General features: G+C 36.0%; 1 protein-coding gene across 10 annotated transcripts in view; it reads left to right on the top strand.

The window, feature by feature from the left end:
• The window catches only part of TRDMT1 (tRNA aspartic acid methyltransferase 1), a 42,201-nt gene that overhangs the window by 12,870 nt on the left and 9,679 nt on the right, over positions 1–19,652 (top strand). For 5 of the 10 annotated variants that reach the window (XR_003397862.1, XR_003397863.1, XM_026843453.1 and 2 more), the window contains exons 2-8: positions 7,597–7,706; positions 9,394–9,470; positions 10,943–11,014; positions 14,751–14,816; positions 16,352–16,421; positions 17,280–17,384; positions 17,841–18,211. Coding sequence is in view for 8 of the 10 variants with exons in the window: in XM_026843453.1 (XP_026699254.1) it covers positions 7,597–7,706; positions 9,394–9,470; positions 10,943–11,014; positions 14,751–14,816; positions 16,352–16,421; positions 17,280–17,384; positions 17,841–18,211 (871 nt within the window). In the remaining 2 variants the exon portion in view is untranslated. The remainder of the gene's footprint in view (positions 1–7,596; positions 7,707–9,393; positions 9,471–10,942; positions 11,015–14,750; positions 14,817–16,351; positions 16,422–17,279; positions 17,385–17,840; positions 18,212–19,652) is intronic. The other 5 variants (XM_026843457.1, XM_026843458.1, XM_026843456.1 and 2 more) reach the window with 3 other exon arrangements.

Genomic DNA, 19,652 nt, shown 5'->3' with positions numbered 1-19,652 from the left:
ACCATGTGCCCAGGTGCAATTTTTGATCAGCTATGAGGAACACCGAAGCTGAATTTTATTGTTAAGGCCTGTGTGACCTTCAAGCAAGTCCTGTAGACTCTGTGACTTGGCTTCCCTGAATAAAAAACTGAGCTAGGGCTGTTGATCTCCTTTGTAAAGTACCCTGGGCTTTGTTACTTTGAAGTACAGGCTTCAACAAAAATTTGTATAATTGAAGGGAATCACCATAATAATTTTAACTGCAATATTCAAATGCTTCAGCCTTCAATAAGCATTGGCAGCCCTTCTATTATACTCTATAACAGAGAGCATTTTCCTAAAAACATGAGGTGAAAGGTGAAAACTTATTCTATTAATTTTCCAGTGAGCTAAGTAATATTGAAAGGTTATGCTTACAGAGTAAAATCAGTTTAGGATCATTCATTCACTTAAAATATACAGTTGGCAGTGCTGAGTTTTTTCTACCATCTAGAATGTATGTATATGTTTTATATTTATAAAATGTGTAAAAATACATGACATACTGAAATAGGTACCTACATTTTTATTGTAAATAATCCCAGCTACTTCTGGTAGGGATGCATTTTTCTTTTTTCCATAGACATCCTTAGATTATAAAGAGCAAAATACATCTTTCTATGGAACTGCAGTTTTTGGAGTCTTTGTGGAATGAAAAGAGGGTGTTAGACATTGTATATTGTGTGTATGGCTGTAATAGTAATATTTGCGTTTTCTAGTAGTCCAATTTCTGAAGTGATGGGGAACTATCTACAGGTTGTAGACAATTTCCATATTTCCCCTGAAGGTGGACTGGTTCATGAAACTCAGCCTATACCATGGCTCTTCACTCAGCTATAGGTCGTGTGTTGGTGTGTGTATGTATATAATGAATGCTTATTGAATATTATCTCTGTTCTTAATAATAAATGTCTTGTGAATGTTTGGTAATGTTTTGCAATAATTAATAAATTGTAATGCCAGATGTGATATCTTGTGGATGGCAACCTAAGAAAGCATCATTTACAACACAACAAAATACTTAAAAGAATGGGAATATTGGGAATACAGCTTTAGAAGATTAGCAGAATACTGTGAACTTGTGTCCAGTGGTTACTATGCATATGAAGGCTTGAGAGCATGTATCACATTTCTGACTTGTGTAGTTAGGAAAGTGAAGGGATTAACCAAACCCCTTGTATTATTTCCTGAAAGGATAAATTTATTTGCAAGCTTACTGTTTTCTGAACTTGCTGAACAAATGCTTTAGTGTCAGTGCATGTTGTAATTTGTGTTATTCTGGGTTTACATTTGACTGAAGAAATTACAGTAAGTATGAAGGGTGACACACAGGTTCTTTTGTGGTACCAGCCAAAGCAGATGAAGGCCTGGTGTATAAGAGGAGACTTTAAATTATTATTTGTGTAAATGACCCTAGATAGTTCTAAGTGTTTAATACCAATTGAAATTTGCAAACCTTGCAGATAAAATGCTATTTGCATTAGAGTTGGTATAACTTTTTTTCAAATCTGGGTGCTTATTTTTTCTGAGAAGCATATGAGGAAGCCCAAAGGCTTTGTTGTCTTGGAGAAAGTTAAAACCATACAATTCTAGATGAAAATCCTGTTCTGAGTGTTGTTGAAACTAATAATCAGGCAGTTTGAATAAAAAGTGTTCTATGCGATTTGCACTGAATTAAGTATTTAATGATGGGTCGTTATATGAAACTGGTTTTGATTAATTAAATTACATTCAGGAATACTAATATAATCAGGCATTTTGATCTTTTCTGTTGTTTTTCTAAGTCTCTTAGACATCTGGATTCAGTTTTCTTACACAATTTATGAAGGAACAAAGTAAAGGGGGATTTAAGTGTCTGCTTTTATGTGGAAATCAGAAAAAAAAGAATATTCCTGTAAGTACTTTTTGTATATAATAACAGGATTTCTTATATCTTTTAGGCCTAGCATACATGAAACAATGATATTTGAAAATGCCTCTGATGAAATTTTTTGGATATCATTTAGCAAATGGCAGACAGTTTGGCATCTTTCATTTAAATCAAATAAGGAAATATTAGAATGTGGGTTTTTTTTTTCCATATAGATATGAAGCTTGAAAAAAAGGCCTTTCTTTTTGCCAGTGCTTTCATAAACCAGATACATGAGAGATGAAGATTATGTGTAATAGTTTATTTTCTTGGTATGGTTTCTAGTGAATCTATACAGCCAAGAAAAATAATAGAAACGTGTAGAAAAGAGAGAGAGCATGAAATACTTAAATATGGCAGCACCCCAGGAAAGCCACTTGCCCTACAAAAGGGATTCTGCATTTCTGGCAAGTTCTGGCTTAGCGTTGGTTCCTGGCCGCATTATGTAGCCAGCTTTGTAGCCAGTTATGTTTAGCAGAGCTGGTCCAACTTTATTCTTTCCTGTGAAATTGCCAGTGTTTTCAATTGGCAAATTGGTGTTTTCCAGGAACACTGCCTTTTCTACCTTTGGTGCCTTTTTGGATGTGATCTTCCATAAACTAACTTTTAGAATAGCATTTACTTGAGCTTGCAGGATGAGGATGTTCATTGTTTTGGCAGCTGTCATTAAAGTGGAATGCATTTGGCACCAAGTAGTATGGAGTTGGTTTTGAGATTGCCCTCGCCTACAGTAAGAAATAATTGAATTTTACTAAGTTCATGGAAGTTTATATTCTGTTTCTCTATTAACAGTACATAGAAGTTATTAGTGCATAGTTACATAGCTGAATCAGGTTCTTTTTGACAGTGAAAAGAAGGATGTTCCTGAATTTAGATTTCAGTCCAAACCTTAAAAAGAATAACCTTGGGGTTTGTCTAGCTCTCTGTTGCTACTCCAGCTGAGGATAATTCAGCATATGCAGCATTTCTAGGTTTAGATTTTGAATGCTTTATAATAGTATTTTAAGTTTAACAGCAATGACACACACAAAAAAAAGATATAATTTAGAAAGTTTAGCTTGATTAAGGTCAGAAGTTAGTGAGTCTGTTCAAATTCACACTGTTGAAAGACTGAGGCAGCTAAGAGATGGGAGTGAATTTTTTTTTCTTCTTGCCACCCTGTGCTCCAAGCTTAGATCATATAGGTCTAAAGCTATACTTTATATATGTGTGTAAATGTATTCTTAATATATAAAGTGTAGAGTTTCTGCAGTGAAAAATAGTGGTTTATTTTTAGAAAATCTGTGGCTACAAATTCATTTCCTTAGCAACTTTACACCAGACAAACAGCCTGCTCTTTCTCATTCCCGACCAAAACAAACTTAAACTGGTTTATTAGTATAGGCAGTTTTCCCATGAAAAATGGGTTCCAGGTCTCTGCCACAAGTGTTTGTAGTCTGCCGGGTCGCTGAAAAAAGTCTCTGTGCCTAAGATGTGAAAGGACATCTTTTAAAAAATACCATAAATTTGCAGTGATAAAGTTGGTGATGTTTTTCCACTGCTATTGTTATATTTCAATTTTACTGAGTAAGAATTTAAGCCTCTTGTACTCTATCATCTCTGTTTATTCCTTTTTCTTGATTATATCTGTGAACTGCACAGCATAATAAACTGGTGTGCGTAATTACACTGAGCATAGCTATCTCAGGAGGATAAAAGGAGACAAAACAGGCAAGCAGCTTTAGGTTTCAGCACAATGTGAAATAAAAATATTGCTGGTTTGAGCAAGTTTTTACACCTAAACTCATTTTGATATAATGCTTCTCTAAACTATAGCCCTTCATAGCACAGGATGGTGCCAGTTGTGCTATAATGTAAATTTGCATAGATTATATGGCTGAACATGAACAAATCCCGTACAAATAGAGCAGTGAAAAAAGTTGCTAAGTATCTTGCAGGAAGCAAGCCTCAAATTTACTGTCATGTTGATTAGGCAGTTAAGCCTAATCATTTCAGCCAAGAGCTGACAACTAAAAGAAATCCTTGCTCTCTGTTTTAGAAGGAAATGGGACTGACAAAACATGTGACTAATCTTCCCTTTTCCATCTGTTTCCATATACCTGTTAGAGTAGATAATTGTTCTGGCTCTGATTTTCCAATACGCTGAGATCCACCAGGCTCTGCCCTTGGTGTAACGCCGTGTATTTCATGTGCTCTGCTGACACTGGTGATTCTATTACAAAGTACAGTGGTGAATATAAACAGATCTATGTTCAATTTAAGTCTACTAGAAACACATGACAAAGGAATCGATTCTAGAGAAGAAAAGGACAGATATTGTAATATCAGACATTTTATTTTATTTTTGGCATTTGAAGATGACACCTTTTGGGTTTGTTTTTTCCAAATCAGGAGCTAATGCACGTTTCCTGTGTTCATTTCAAATGCTGCGCCTTTCAATCATTACAGCAGTGTCTCTTTCACTCGAATGACTACTACATAGCTGAAATGGCTCATAAGCACTGTGTATACAACAAAATAGGAATTGAGACCCAAAGTTTGGTTGCTGCCTCTTTAGGCAATTTAAATAACAGTTAAAGAGTTCCTGCTGTGTGGACCCTAGAGGTTTCAAGACTCAAGTGCAAAATCAGTACTTTCCTAATAGGATGATAAAATTTTGAGTTCACCTGCTTTCCGCCAAGAGAGTATTATAATGTAGTCTGTCTAAAAATAAGCCAGAATACCCCTCTCAGTAACTTCCTCATCATGTCTGTGGCTTCCTTTTGAGCTACAATGTCTCGTAGAAGTACAAAGTCTCGGTTCAAAAACTGTGGTGTTGAGGTATATTGCAAATCAAGTATTCAAGCAGCTTCTTAGTTTCACTTAGAAAATGTGTATTTTTTCTATAGTCTGCATAAAATCGTTTTCTGCATAGTTGTAATTCTTTTAAATGGCTGTGTTTTGAAAACTGGACATACTTGTTTGGGGAAAAAAAAAGTCTCCAGAGCTGTGTATGTTTCTCTATTGAAGTTCTGCTGTATATTTTGAAGAGTTGATTTAACATTTCGCTAAGTCAGCAATTCAGTGGCATTTTCATATTCCTGAATTTCTTTTGTGCCTTTTGTCAGTGCGAATAGTTAAAGAGTCTTGATTCTGTTTTGTTTTTTTTTTTTTAAGATTCTGCTTTCTTTTTTATGATACATTCCTACAGTCATTTCAGCTAATAAATATAAATGCTATAGCAAAACAGAGTATCATAGTTCAACATTGAAATTATGTAAATTTCAGGAGAAGTTCTTTAAAAATATTTAATCTTTGCAGTGTTTAAAATTTACACATGCTCTTCTTTAAGTCGGATGTGTGAGATCTGCTTGTTTGTTTAAGCTCCTTCATGCATTTCCAGGGTATTTCCACACAAATACACTTAATCAGCTTTTACAGGGAGTGTGTTCTCTAACAGGAACTCCCAAGTGAGCCACAGCTTTGAGTGGAAAGGAGAAGCTTTGAAAAAATTATCAGGTCTTTGAATTGGGAAGAGAGGATGTTGGGTGGAATAGTTCAGGGAAAGTTCTCGTGCCTTTTCCATGTGGGTAAACACCTCTGGTTTACACTGAGCATTGCATTGCATTGTAAGGGGCTTCAATGAATGACTATTAGCTATGTGCTCTCTTTCAGTATTTCCAGGCATTTGGGTCTGTGTAGTCCCTTGATGCAAATCCCCAGTTCTTTTTTTCTGTATGTATGCAGGGAGAGATTGGATTGATGTTAGTAAAAAGGGTGAGTGTCTGTATCATGAGTTGTGAGAGAAAACACACTGCCTGCCTTTCCAATTGTAATTTTTAACTGTTGTTAATTTAGATGATAATTTGAGGTTCTTGATTTTTTTTCCCCCTCTTCTGGAGTGCCTGGAACATGCAGTAAGGATCAGCTTGTTGGGATATTTTAAGAACTGAAAGAATAAATGAGAAAAAGAGTCTCTTAAACAGCACTTGAAGTTTGTTCCCATTACTTAGGTGTTACAGCTTTGTTTTAGGAAGATGAAAGTGTTGGTTCTTGAATCTGCTTGTAAATTGAGTCAGTCAGCCTGCTAAGGTGATGTTCTTTTCACGCTAGATGTCAGTGTTAACATACCTGTTCTGTAATCTCAGGTGTAGTCATTCTGTTGACATGGCAGATGCACCTCTATTTAATACTCCGTTACAATTTACAGTCAAATTGTCAAGACGGTAACTGTGAATAATGATTTATATGTTGATCCTTAATGGGCAGCTGTCTGTAAATCTTTTTTCTTGTGAAACTCCTTTTTGCCCTCTGTTGCGCTAAGTAAACCCAGGAGAACTAGGCTGGTCTTTGTTAAAAAGCCTGCTGCAGTCTTTCCAGTACCCAGATTTCTCTTTCATCTTAATTTTGAATAAGATGGCCTTGAAAACCTGAAAGATAGTAGATGGATGATAACTGCATTACTCAAAACTAAATCCACTGGGGACATCATAGTTATATTTTTATCCTCTCAAACTGTAAATAATTAGCTGGCTAGCTGTAACTCATAAGATGTCTCATAAGGTCATTTGTTAATATGTTACTTGAGCATTGTGAGACTACTCAAAGGCATGTGGCTATTTGCCTTGTTTCTTTTTTGCTCACAAAAAATGTTTAAAAATCACCTGTGTTTCATCTGGGGCTTTGTAATGGTGACCATGATGTAAATTTCTCAGTGGTTGAAACTGGTCTCATTATCAGGAAGTATGGTCACTGTTCTCTGCCTGTGGCTATAACGGTGACCACGGCCTATCTTTCTGGATTAAAAAGCCTCAGTGAAGGTATTGTGCTTAGTAATAATAAACAGTGTGACACGATGAGCAGTGAATTAAACACTGTTCTTTTTATGTCTTTAGCTTCTGTAGAACCTATTATTCTGTTACTCTATAAATTAACCATTGCCTATTTACATTCTTTTTAGTGTATTTTTCCTTCAGGATTTTAGCTCTTAGTAGATTTGTCACAGAATGCTCTCTTCTTTTCAATAACATCTCAAAGTGTCCAGAAGAACTTCCTTTGATATCAAAAGAGGAGCTGCCAAATGTTGTCCTTCAGAACGTTTGGTATGTTGCAGACCTTGAACTCAAAGGAAGCAGCAGTTGTGTTCAAGGCCCAAGGTTTTATTGGCATATAAGCACAAATGGTTTTTGGGCAACTTCTTAAAGTTTTATTGCAAGAGTAGATGTACCTCAAACATATTTATTGGTGCCGTTTTTTCACCATGAGGAGTAGTATACTTCTAAGATACCACATTTAGTTCCCCTAAGTTGTCCGTGGCTGGAGAGGCTCAGGCAGTGGCAGGGGGGCTTGGCAGGTTCGCTCATGCTGCGTTCCATTAGCTAAGGAACTTGGTGGCCCCAGAGACCAGCTGGGTGCAGGTGGGAATGTCGTAGAGATGCACCCTGTTTGGAGTTTATGTGTGACTGTATCTACAAATTAAGTGTAAAGTTAAATTCCATTTTTTGATCTATAAGGAAGGGAAGTATTTACCATACAATTAGAAACATGGTACATTTTTCATACTAAGTTTTAAAGGCAGCACAGCAGAGTTTGATTATGTGATTTCCCTTTTGAGCATAGCTGTAGCGCAAGTGAACAAACACAATTTTCCAAGAGAAACTACAGTTTTCAAATTCTTTTTTTAATTTTAGAAAGCTGCACATCTGCAGAAGTTGTTGCTGCTGTTGATGTGAACACTCTTGCCAATGAAGTCTATAAGCACAACTTTCCCAGCACGCCGTTATGGGCAAAAACAATTGAGGTGAGTAATGAATGTCTTTTTTACTCTAGTCTGGTATTTGCAGAAATAAGTTGTCTTCACTGTCTTTATTAGTAAAGGGAGAAACAAAAAGATTTAATTTATGTTGTTATGAATAGAACAGTTTTACAATAGGTTTGATTTCTTGTGCTGTAGTTGCTTGTTGAAGTTAGAGGGATACTCACTGCAGTCTCTTCCTGAAAGTCTTGGCTGCTGCATCAAGAAATGTTACATGAATGTCGAGAGGAATGCTTACCATCAATAAAAGAATGACAAAAATAATATTTTTTGATTAAAAAAATATTTTTTATGTATTTTGAAAGAATTTAATTAAATTACTTGAAGGCATGCCTCCTTTTGTAGTTATAGTTGAGCTTAGTAAAACACAAGAAAATATACTGGATGGGTCAGTTTTGTGTTTTTTTGTGGGCTCAATAGATCAAATGTTTTAGGAATTCTGTCCAGATTATATGGAGGAGAACTAGGTAAAATTAGATTATTTTTTAATAATTGAGGGGCAAACTAGGCGTGTGATTTTGCCTGGATTTAGTTAGAAATTACTATATACTTACTAATCTTCTTTTACAGTTTTACAACATGACAGTAATACTTAATTTGTTTTAAGACACCATCTTAAATAAGACTTAAATAGGTGGCTAAAGGTTAAATGCTTATTCAGCACTTGATAATAACAGGCTAAGTGACAGTTTACAGTGTTATATGGGAAAAGAATAAGAATGCTTGCCTGTGTCTCCTCATAGTAGATAAGATCAGTAAGATCATCTTCAAATTTACTGGAAAAAATAGCAGCTTTTGTCTGGTTTCTGTGGGCAGTTATGTTACGTTTGCTATATAGATACTCTCCAAAATATATAAGGCAGTGATTTCTTTGTTCAGCTTATAGTTACTTGATCATTATCCTTCTTCTTTCTTCTTGACTCCTTAATATGTTGTCCTTCTAGTGTTTTTTAAAATTTAGTCTAGAGGAACTTGTAACTGTGTAATTAATTCATGCCACAGACCTAATTCTTTCTTCTCTGAACAGAAATATTTTCTCAAAGTGAAGCTTTCAGCCATATAATATCTTTGAGAGATTTCTGCTGGGCAAAAACTAGAATTTAAAAAACTAAACTTTACAGGGTGCATTGGTAGTGAGCTCCTAAGAGTTGAAACCCACAGTTTGGACCTGTAAAAATTTTCATGTTAACACTTGAACTACTCTTCTGTGCACATACTTTTATCTTTTGAGAAGATCTAATGATTTTGTCACCTGTTTTGCATATATTAATAATGGTTTTAATGTATGAAGACTTAATATCTTAATAACAATACTTTATTTGGAAGAGGAATGGGGAGAAATAACTAGTCAGCATTTTCATGTGATCTACTGAAAGAACCACTACACACCTCTTCTGAAAGAATCAGTAGATAAAAACTTCATTATTATGTATTGATGCTAACATCATTAGTTGTTTTGATTCATATTCAAAGCAATTAATGCATATTTGCATTGTATGGTTTGACAAGATAGAAAAGATGGAAATTACTAGGTTGAAGGGGAGATTAGATCCATTTTTACTAGAAGCAGCATATAGTGGAAGTAAGAGAGGTAATTTGATCTGAAAGATGACTTGAGAGTTTCATACCGTTTACAACACTCAACATTCTTTTATTTTTTTTCCTTATTCAGGGCATAACACTGAAAGAATTTGACAGATTATCTTTTGATATGATTTTGATGAGTCCTCCCTGTCAGCCATTTACAAGGTAGATATAGCACACTTTGGAGAAAAGTTCAGTTATTACAGTATGTGCTGTTAAAGGAGAAATGTTTTCAAGAGTGACACTATGTGTAGTTCATCTGTATATCTTTTTCTTCCTGAGCAAAGACATTGTAGCTCTGTTCACAGTGATGTTTACTGAAGCGAAAGAAATGCAGCAATTTGAATCTTAATTATTGATTGCATTTCTTGTAATATATAATTTAATTCAGTTTAAATTAGGTAAGCTTCTTACAGCACCTATTTTACATACTCTGTTGTCCTCTAACAGTGCAATTCACAGATTTTGCTGTTTAGGTTTATTTCCTTTCCCTTTAGTTATCAATATAATCTTTTCCTGGGGCAACTCCAGAAGGAGGATTGGAATGTCTCACTTCTGCCTGAGACTAAGAGTGTAATCTGGTTTTATTTGCACTTTGAAAATTTCATGTGCACACTAATAGTTTATTTTGAGGAGTATTTCTTTTTTCTCTAAAACTGGGAGGATAATGACTTTGAAATTATTTTGTGGATGATATAGAGGAATGTTTTGCCGATTAAGTATTGAATTTACTGAGATGTTATTTGTCAGATTAGTTTCAAATTCATATAATTTGACAGCAGCAACCAGTGGAGGTAAGAGGCTAGTAACTGTACTAATGTAAAGTAATAACTTCATGAAAAAGTCTGTTAATGGTGGACCTGCTTGTGTAAGAATGTATATCTCATTGAATGCCCTAAGATTAAAAAGAAATCCTGCTGAAGTCATGATGATCTATACAAATGTATTTGTGTAAATGTATGATGTATATAGGAATCATTCATTCAAACTATTATTATTTTTATAATACAGTAAAAAGAAAAATCTTTGTATGACTAATTAATTTAGAGACATGCTAAAGTGCTTCTACCAAGGCTTTATTCTTTTTTAAGAGCTAATACAAGTTAGAGTAACACAGGCCTGGAATCATTACATTATATCATTTTTATAACCTACATGAGCTGTCCAGTTTAATGTTACGAAATTGGTTGCAGAGTTATTCATGTGGGGCCCAATCCTGCGAAGAGGTGAGCACTGAGGATTTAATTCATAGAAATAATATATTCAATGTAAAATATTGGGGTATTCCCAGGAACCCAGTGGGGTTTTTTTGTTCTTTCAGAGCCAAGTATGTTCAAGGGTTTGCTGGACAAGACCAGAATGCTAAACAGTTTGCAGCAGACTGGGGAATGGATTTTGTTACTGAATGCTTCAATTTTAACCTTGCTTGAGCTGATGGATTCCAGGGTTAGATTTTAATTCCTTAGAGCATTTCTTAGGACACTGCTTTTGTAAGCAGGTCCTCATGTCTGTACATGGTGCTTTTGCAGAATCCCTTTTGAAACTCAAAGCAAAAAGTGTCAGCATTCTTAGAAAGATTTAAGTCAAATGTCAGTCTGTTCTGAGTAATACACAGGTGTTTCTTCATTCTTTCTTAGAACTGGCCTGCAAGGTGATGTATCCGATCCACGGACAAAGAGCTTTCTCTATATCCTTGATATTCTCCCAAGGTATAAATGAACTTCTACCTTCTTAGGCCTTTGTTGTAACTAAGTACATCTTTTATATTTCAGCAAGACAAATAATCTATAATATTTTATAGGGATACTACTAGCATTGTGTTGTATTACTTATTTTTCACATGATCATATCTAACTTGTATTTTACTAATGCCATTACCATCTCATAGTTACTGTGTATTCATTGTCTGGTTTTCTTTGTATTGTGTGTCTGTTTAAACTGTATCATAAATGAAAAAAATTGAGTTACTTATTTTCAATTTAACATCGATCTTGCACTGACTTTATGTAGAAGCAGAAGGAGGTAATGTAATAGTTCGCTAATAGGCATTGTGGAAACATGAAAATTGTTTGAAATACCAGGTTAAAAAAGCTTTAATTCAACATTGAGTCACCTTTTGAGTAGGTAATATTTGAAAGTTTGTTTAAAAATGTTATTGACTACTCAATACGATATGTCTTCCGACCCTTTTCATTCTTTCTTAAAGTGTCTATTTTGCCTTGTGATGCTGGGGCACCAAAATATCTTTTGGGAAGATTGCATATTTTTGGTTTGTAATACAGTCTCTTGGTTTGAGAAGTAATATTAAAGAGTTCGAATAGCAGTGCGTTGTCTGAACAGTGCTCTTTTCTTTGTATTGATCTGTCATTTTTGCCTGGTAGACCCCAGTTCCTAATAAAATAGCCGTAATTATTTGTATTATTTATACCTTAAATTTTGAAACAGTAAATCCAAACAAAGTGGGTTTTGCTGACTTAAACTGTTCTTCTTGAGAGTGTTAAAAATTAGCTCCAAGCAAGGCTTGTAGTCTTTTTTGGGAAGAAGGTGCACAGCACTGTAAGAACCTTCCCTGGGGAAGTGGAACAAGCAGTTGCTCAGGGATGTTATCCAGTTGAAATCTCTGCTTCTGGACTGAGATGTCCATTGGGCACCAATTGGCATGAGCCTGAGCATTTGTGTCAGTTAGAGTCCACCAGATGCCATTCCTGGCAGCCCCGCTTCTGCTGGAGACCGGAACAGCTGTTCTCTGTATAGTCCTTCATTGGTTAATATTGTCAGAATTGGAGGAGGATGAAGGTAGGTTTATCTGGCCATTTGTTTGTTTGTTTGTTTGTTTTTTGGTGTGTTGTTTGTTTTTTTTTTAATAATGCTTTCAGCACAGAGGGAAACTAGTACCAACAGCAGCCTTTCTTTCAAACTGTTGTTAACACTGGGAGAAAAGGGTGTTCATCCTTCTTCCAGAAACAACTTTTTTTCAGCCAGTAACATTAAATGGGACTACCTCTTCTTTGCCCTTGTCATCAGCAGTTAGAGAACACAGACACAGAAGGGCTGAGTGGCTTGGCTGGGACCACCTAAGAAATCTGTGGCAGACAACACACAACATAATACAGATTCTTTAGCTTAGTAAGACAATAGGTAAAAACAAAGATTATTAATATACCCCTGCTTCTATCAGAGACACAAAAATAGGGAGACAACGTGGGTTTTTAAAAGTTGCAAAGGATGTCTTTTCTGGAACAAGGAATGTTACTCAGTCCTCCAGACTGACCTTTCAAAACGGTAAGTAAAAAAGAGCAAATAGTGTGTAAGTTAATAATTTACAGGAATAATAGTCCCTTACTTATCCTTAAGGGAATCCTGACCTCAGTATTTCTTTCCGTTAAACTGAGACACAGTTAAGAGGCTGTCTGCTTTTGCGACACTGTTGTGCATTAATATGGAAACATTGCTATATAGTTGCTAGGGCAGAAGGTTTTCCTTCTCAAAACCAAAGCTTTAGACACTGCAGAACATATGTTTTTCGTCATGACGATGCAGAGATGCTGGGCTTGGCTGTGGTGCTTTATCTCAGTACCCCATGAGACCTTGCTGGTGTCCCTTATCTCCCTTGGGCAGGTTGTTTCCTGAGGCAGTACTTAGTATAAGCAGCCTGTAATATGTTCAGGATGGTGGCTTCTGCAGAGTTTTTCAGTTCCAATAGATTTATGTTTTACTGAGATAGTGTTTGTGTATTTTTTGGATATGACGTGTTTGCCAGACATTCAGTATGGAGTATTTCAGCCCAAAAAAGGGAAATTCTTAATATAGGAGTTACCATTTTGCATTCTGAATTGGTATATGGCATGTGTTCAATTTTTGGAAACTATAAAAATAATTTCTTGTCTTTTGGCTGTTCCTACCTTATGTTCAGCCTTTTATAATGAAATGCTGGTGAAATGAAGCTCAAAGATAGCCTGGAAAAACAAATATTTGAGACATGGAAAGGACAATTTCAGGATCTGGAAAGACCTAGGAAATCCTTGGAGCACCTAGCCAGCATTCTGACCCAGATGGTCCGGATACTGTCTGTTTATCATGTCCAAGCCATAACCCAGGGAAATCTAATGCTAACAGACACATTTGTAATGTTAATACCTGCCAGTTACTTAACACGTACTCTTTTTATAATGATTACTTGTCTTGTGGTCTGTTGATCCTGTATGAGCTCTTGCATTTCAAGCTATGCTCTGGATTCATTACTTTAAAAATAAGTTTCATAGTAGGTGGTGATGATCATGAGTGTGGGTAAACATACCAACAATTATATTCTCCATTCCTCTGCAGGGAATTTGGCTGCTGCTGCTTTATTCAGTTTAGTTTTATTTTTTCACTATTATTTTTAGTGTTTTTAAATTTTATGTAGCATCTTGTATGCTTTCCAATTTCTTGTGAAATGCTTTAGTTGTTTAATTCTTCATGTGAATGTCTTCAGTTGATAGTTAAGAATGTGCTAAAACAAATTCTGCTGTGATTTGTTCCAGTGGAAGTCTAAAGACACTTGCTGACTTAAATAAGCATGGAGCTACTGTCTGGTGGCATTAGTATCCTGTTTCTATATGTTGTTTTGAGAACCCAATGTGTGACAGACATACTGTGTCTACATTAGCTTACTAGCGAATTAATCAGTGCCAGGGAATGTTCCCAGAGACTTGAATCTGAATCATTGATGCTTCCAAATTGTTAGAATGGTCCCTGGCAGTTTGGGCATGTTCCTTCTCCAGAGATTTAATATGCTGGTTTTGGAATGAGCCTTTTTCCAGACCTCTGCACTGATCTTGCTAAACCTCAGGCGCCTCCTTCCCCTCCATCCCATCAAAATGAAAAAAATAAAGTATAGAAAATTGAGAGTATCTGCAGTTTGATCTCTAAACATGTATTTCTTAAAGCAATTAAATGAATACTGGTTCTGATGTGTTATTACTAAAGTTGATATAACATTTTGACATTGTTTTTAGGTTTAAGCACTTTAAAACAAAAGTTCTCTGTTCCATGGCTAAATAGTGACCTTTTTTCCCCCCAACAATTATCTTTCCTATTAGAAACTCAATCTGTTGAATAATAATACTATGCTTTAGGAAATGAACAGTGGTAAGCATTTTCAGAAGTACGTGCATGGGATACAGGAGGGTACAGCAGACCAACTGAATATAAGTGGGTTTTGTTTGGTTTCATAATTACCAGCAGTCCATGTATTTAATTGAATTGGAAATAATACGATCTAAGCAACCTTGAAAATTGAGGTACATGTTTTTTCAAGGATGCTAAACTTTAACAGCTACCGTGATATGGAAATACTTTGATCTTTCTCGTAGCAAAAAAAAAAAATCTGGGTGAATATAATGTGGTTTACATCTTGTTACTATAATTTGTTGATCTTTTTTTTTTTTTTTTTTCCCCTTGTAGACTCCAGAAGCTTCCAAAATACATACTTTTAGAAAATGTTAAAGGATTTGAATCCTCTTCTGCAAGGTAAAGTCTAATTTGTGCACATTTTAGTTTTTAATAAAGAATATTTTCTTTAGAGGGGGAAGGCAGGATTTTTATTTCCTAGAATTCAAGTTAACAAAGTAGTGAGATAGGAGAGCTAGCAGCTGTGGATTAGTAATATTATTTTAATTTAGGAATGAAAATCTTAAATTGTGAAAAGAACTTTCTAATTAGCTATTTATTTCTCTAAGCCGATAAAATATGTTATAACAAGTTGACTGCATTAATTTTATTTGATGATCCAGTGTCCTTTAGAAAGGGTCATTATGGATTTTTTCAAAGAACGATAATAATAGGTATAGCACTTGGAGGTTTTGGGGTTTTAGCCATGACAGGAGTTCATGGTATCTTGTGTTAAGATCACAGTACAGTACAGAGGCTTTCTTCAGTCCCTTTGTTGATGGCAGATTATCACTGGTTCAAGGTTGCCATCAAATGGTCCAGAGATACAGGGTGAAGACTGTATATAATCTTTGTCTGAAATGTGGAAGAGGAAAGTTGTCAATGTTACCTAATGACAGCAGGAGCATTCTCCTCTCTTGTAGGCAAAGCAGGCAACAGGGGGTTGTGATCTTTCTCATTCCTTGCCAGAATTCCTTCCTTAAAGCACCAAGAGGCCAGCCAGTTTGCATATCATGTACCTTGATGAATATGGCAGGCAGCTGGGAAACACATTCAGCGCTCTGTGTAGCCAGTGTGCAGCAGTCCTCTGTGAATACTTCAACATTTTGTTGGAGGTGCAGGCTGCTGCTGTAGACCCTGTGATTCCCTAGGCTATTGCTCACTGGCTAGTGTTTGGAACAAGCTGGAACAAGTTGTAGTTCAGAAAACACTCCAGTCAGAATGCTTGCTTTCTCTTACAACACTTGGGGTGCAGTGTCACATACAGTGCCAGGTACAGGTCACAGCTCCTGCTTTTTGTATAGTTCTAGCCTGGTGCAGTCTGCATGGAATAGAAAAGACAAGGCTTTTTAAGATTTCCATTGTAGTGATTTTCCATGGTTTATAAAGTACAGTCCTACCTCACTGTTATTATCAAAGCCACCATTTTTTCTCATCTCTTGAGTTAGCCCTTTTGTTAGGTTTCGCTGATGCCATGTATGTGACCAGAGGGGAACTAGTGAGCTATTTGTAGGGGTTGTAATCTCCTGGTTTATAATTCACAATAAAGACAATGTATTGCCCTCTGTTTATCTTTCTTGTTGACACACTGTAAGTACTCTTCTAGAGATGGGATATTTTTTTGAAGGGGTGTTTGTACCGAAGTAGGTGTGAGACATCTGTGAATGTGTAGCAGTAATTTTTGACTACAGTAACAATAAACATTGTATGTTGTTTCCTCAAGTTCAGAAATGGATGACTTCGTATCTGTAATTCTCTGTCCAGTTCTTTCACTGAATGTGCTGAATGTTTTGGTATCTAAGGTGTTACATTTAATGTTTTTTTTATTTAGAATAAAAAAGGGCCTAAAACTTATATGAAGGGAGTAATTACTTTTTGATTCTTTTCACTGCCAGAAATGAACTTTTGCAAACACTAGAAACATGTGGATTTAAATATCAAGAATTTCTCTTGTCTCCAACCTGTGTGAGTACTGAAATTGCTCTAATATTATTTAACTGTTCAGACTGCACTGAGCCAAGAATATGTGAAAATGATCTGTTGTATTAGAAAGCAGTCATGCTCAGAGCTAAAGATACTCTTTTGAATGAGAAAACCATCTGGCAAGACATCTGATTTCTCATCAGTATACTGACATAACCATACTGCTGTTATTGTTCAGATACTAGTCCCATACTGCTTTGCTACCATTTGATATTTTTTTAAAAGGCACGAATTTACACCATGACCAGGAAGGTGGTTTTCCCTGCAGGAGCCTCATTGCTTCAGAAATGCTGATGCCTCTGAATTTCCCAGCATGGAAAATGTGACTGTGTCATTTGCAGGAGGAGGGCCTTTGTTTGCATGTTTCCCTGGCAACTGAAAAAAGAGTTGAGAGACATTTCAGATTGCACAGGACTGAATAGAATCAGTGAAGTATTGTATATATTAGAGAAGCTGATAGAGGGTAGCTTGAAAACCAGTTGTGGTGCATTTTTTTTTCATTGTTAAATGTCTTATAATCCTTGTTCAAAAAGACAAGGAGATGTCTTTTGCTTTTTTAATGGAAAACAGTAGCACCTGTACCAAGCAATGGTGATGCATGCCATTTTTTTCCTTTCTTTGCATGAAAGTTTGTTTACATTCCTGTTCATCTACAGAGAAAGTAAAACCCGTGAGGTGCAAAGAATAACTGCCAGTTGTTTCCTTGAAAATAGCTAGGCATGGAAGTTGTAAGTGATTAGGATACTATTAGTGTGGCATAGTTCTATTACTGTATATAATGGTAGATAACTTGTATGATGCTATAAAGCACTTTTTCTCTCTTTATCACATGGACTAAAGTCTTGTGGATTTTGCTTGCAGCTTGGCATTCCCAATTCTAGGCTGCGATATTTTCTAATTGCAAAGCTTTACCAAGAACCATTTTCTTTTCAAGCTCCTGGTCAGGTGAGTGTATTAGTGTTACTTGAATTTGCTTTGTTTCATGGAGATTGAGCATTACTTTCTCAGTTTAGTGGCGTGTGGTGATGAATGGAGGGAGGGATAAGTAGTATCAACAGAAAAGTTAAATTCTGTCTGTCTTTTTTCAGCCTGAGATTTGTAAGGACTGAAATGCATGCCAATGGCTGATAGTGGGCTAGAAACCAATGTATTCTGCTACCTTTTTCACACCCTTGGAAAGGTCTTTTTCCAAAGGCAATTATTTGTGGTTGTTCCTGGCATCATTGCCGGTAGGTCAGCAAATCTTGATGGTAACATTTTTTGAAATCTTCATGAAGATAACATTGAAAGATTATTTGCTTTATTCTGAGCATCTCTGAAGGAATTCTCACTGCGGAGTCTGCTGTCAACTTGTTTATCAAATGGAGTTCTTTAATTTTATTTCTCACAATTTGTTCCTAGATTTTGACAAGATTCCCAGATCAGGACCTAGAAGACTTAGTCAAGGACAAAGTTGCTGACAAAGTTGTTGAAGCTAGTTGTTCTTCGTCTTCTGAAGAGAAGAATCTGGATCCAAACATTGATCCTGATTGCAGCAGCAAGAAGAGTTTACCAAAAGGAGCTTTTCTTTTTAAGCTTGAAACAGTAGAAGAAGTGGAAAGGAAACGTAGTCAGGACAATGATTCCTCTATTCAAATGCTGAAATACTTCTTGGAAGAGGAAAATGAAGAAATGAGTCTGTATTTCTTACCACCAAAGTACTTATTGCGCTATGCTTTCTTGTTAGACATTGTTAAACCCACCTGTCGGAGATCCACATGCTTTACAAAAGGGTAAGTTGCATAGAAGATGTCTTGCTGAATTGTGTCTTGGAATTTTAACTGTATTTTTGCTTGTGTACTGTAAATCAAGAAGAGCCATTTCATAAAAAAAAACCCCAGGCCTCTAGAAAAAAAAAATATCTCCTTATATAGTATGCTTCCTGGTCCAGTGGAATGCTAGCATGAGAATCTGTCTGGCAGAACATCATGTACCCACTCCAAAAAGGCATTCACAAAAGAAAGTGCCATTTGTTGTTGACCTTCACAGAAGCTTAATTACCCCTGTGGAAATATGGTTCCAGTAGACTGGTATAGTGCTGATTAATTAATGAATTTTTTTATATTGTTCAATGCAGTTACAAGGTGTCATGCACGATAGATCTGTTCCTCATTAAAACTGTCTCCACTGTACATTTTATTGATTTCTTGGATTTTTCAGCTCTGTAAGTCAGAACAGCTGTGGATTGGCCATATGTCATAAAACCAGTTAGGTTGCTGCATTTCAGATAATATTTGATGGAGCAGAACATCAGTGCTTTTCTGTCTAGTAGTTTTCTGATTTGTACTTTACAATTTTAAGTTTGACTGCTGGAGGTTGTTAAGTGTTCTGAAACCCACAGACAAACAGTCAGGAACTTTTCCACTGAATGCGTTTGTATTGGAAAATGCCAGATGGAGCCTGGATGTTTGTGGAAAATGTTAATGTCGGTGAATTTTTCAGATTAGTTTGAGGGTTTTTTTTTGAATTCTCAGAGTGTTTCAGCAACATGACTTAGCTGATGAGTTAAAGCTAACTAGAAGTTAGACTTCCAGATTGACAGAGTTCTGCAGATTTTGTGATTTCAACTTTTTGACAATAAGAGTTGAGAAGAGAAAGAATTTCAGAAGTTCAAACTTTTTGCAACAGAAACGCTCTTCCCCCAGCTCTCATTGACATACACCTTCTGTGCCCTCGCTCTTTTGAGTTGTGGGGGATCAACATTTTTGTGGAGATCTGTTTCTTAACTAGAATAGTCAAAAAACTTCGGCCAGAATGATCTCTTATGTATCTCCCGTTTGCCTCAAGTATAATTAAAAATAAATGGGCCATATGTGGTTTCACCGGAATACGTCATGGTAGTTTGTGGTCATGTTTATTAAAATCACATCAAAGGAGGCTCTTTAGTTAATATGAAGTCTTTACATATAGTGGTGGGAAATCTGACACTGAATGTGACTGTTGCCCTTCTGCTGATGTGGAAGGAGCCAGAACAGATAGCTGTGGTAGTCCTTCTTGGCCCAAAACGTAGGAATCTGATTTACAGTCTTTGTTTCCTTTTTGGAAAGTTTCCAACATGGCTCTCAGTGTGGTCATATCATTTACAGCTCTGCATTAAAAGAAAGATTATAATTACATCTCAGGCTTCATTCAGGTCACTTTCTAAGGCCAAGAATAAGTTGCTGCTGTATGTGT

Source organism: Athene cunicularia (genome assembly GCF_003259725.1).
Source record: "Athene cunicularia isolate RWA chromosome 2 unlocalized genomic scaffold, athCun1 chr2_part1, whole genome shotgun sequence".
NCBI classification, from domain to species: Eukaryota; Metazoa; Chordata; class Aves; order Strigiformes; family Strigidae; genus Athene; species Athene cunicularia.
Note: the sequence above shows the minus strand (reverse complement) of the source record. Positions and strands in the feature narration are given on the sequence as shown.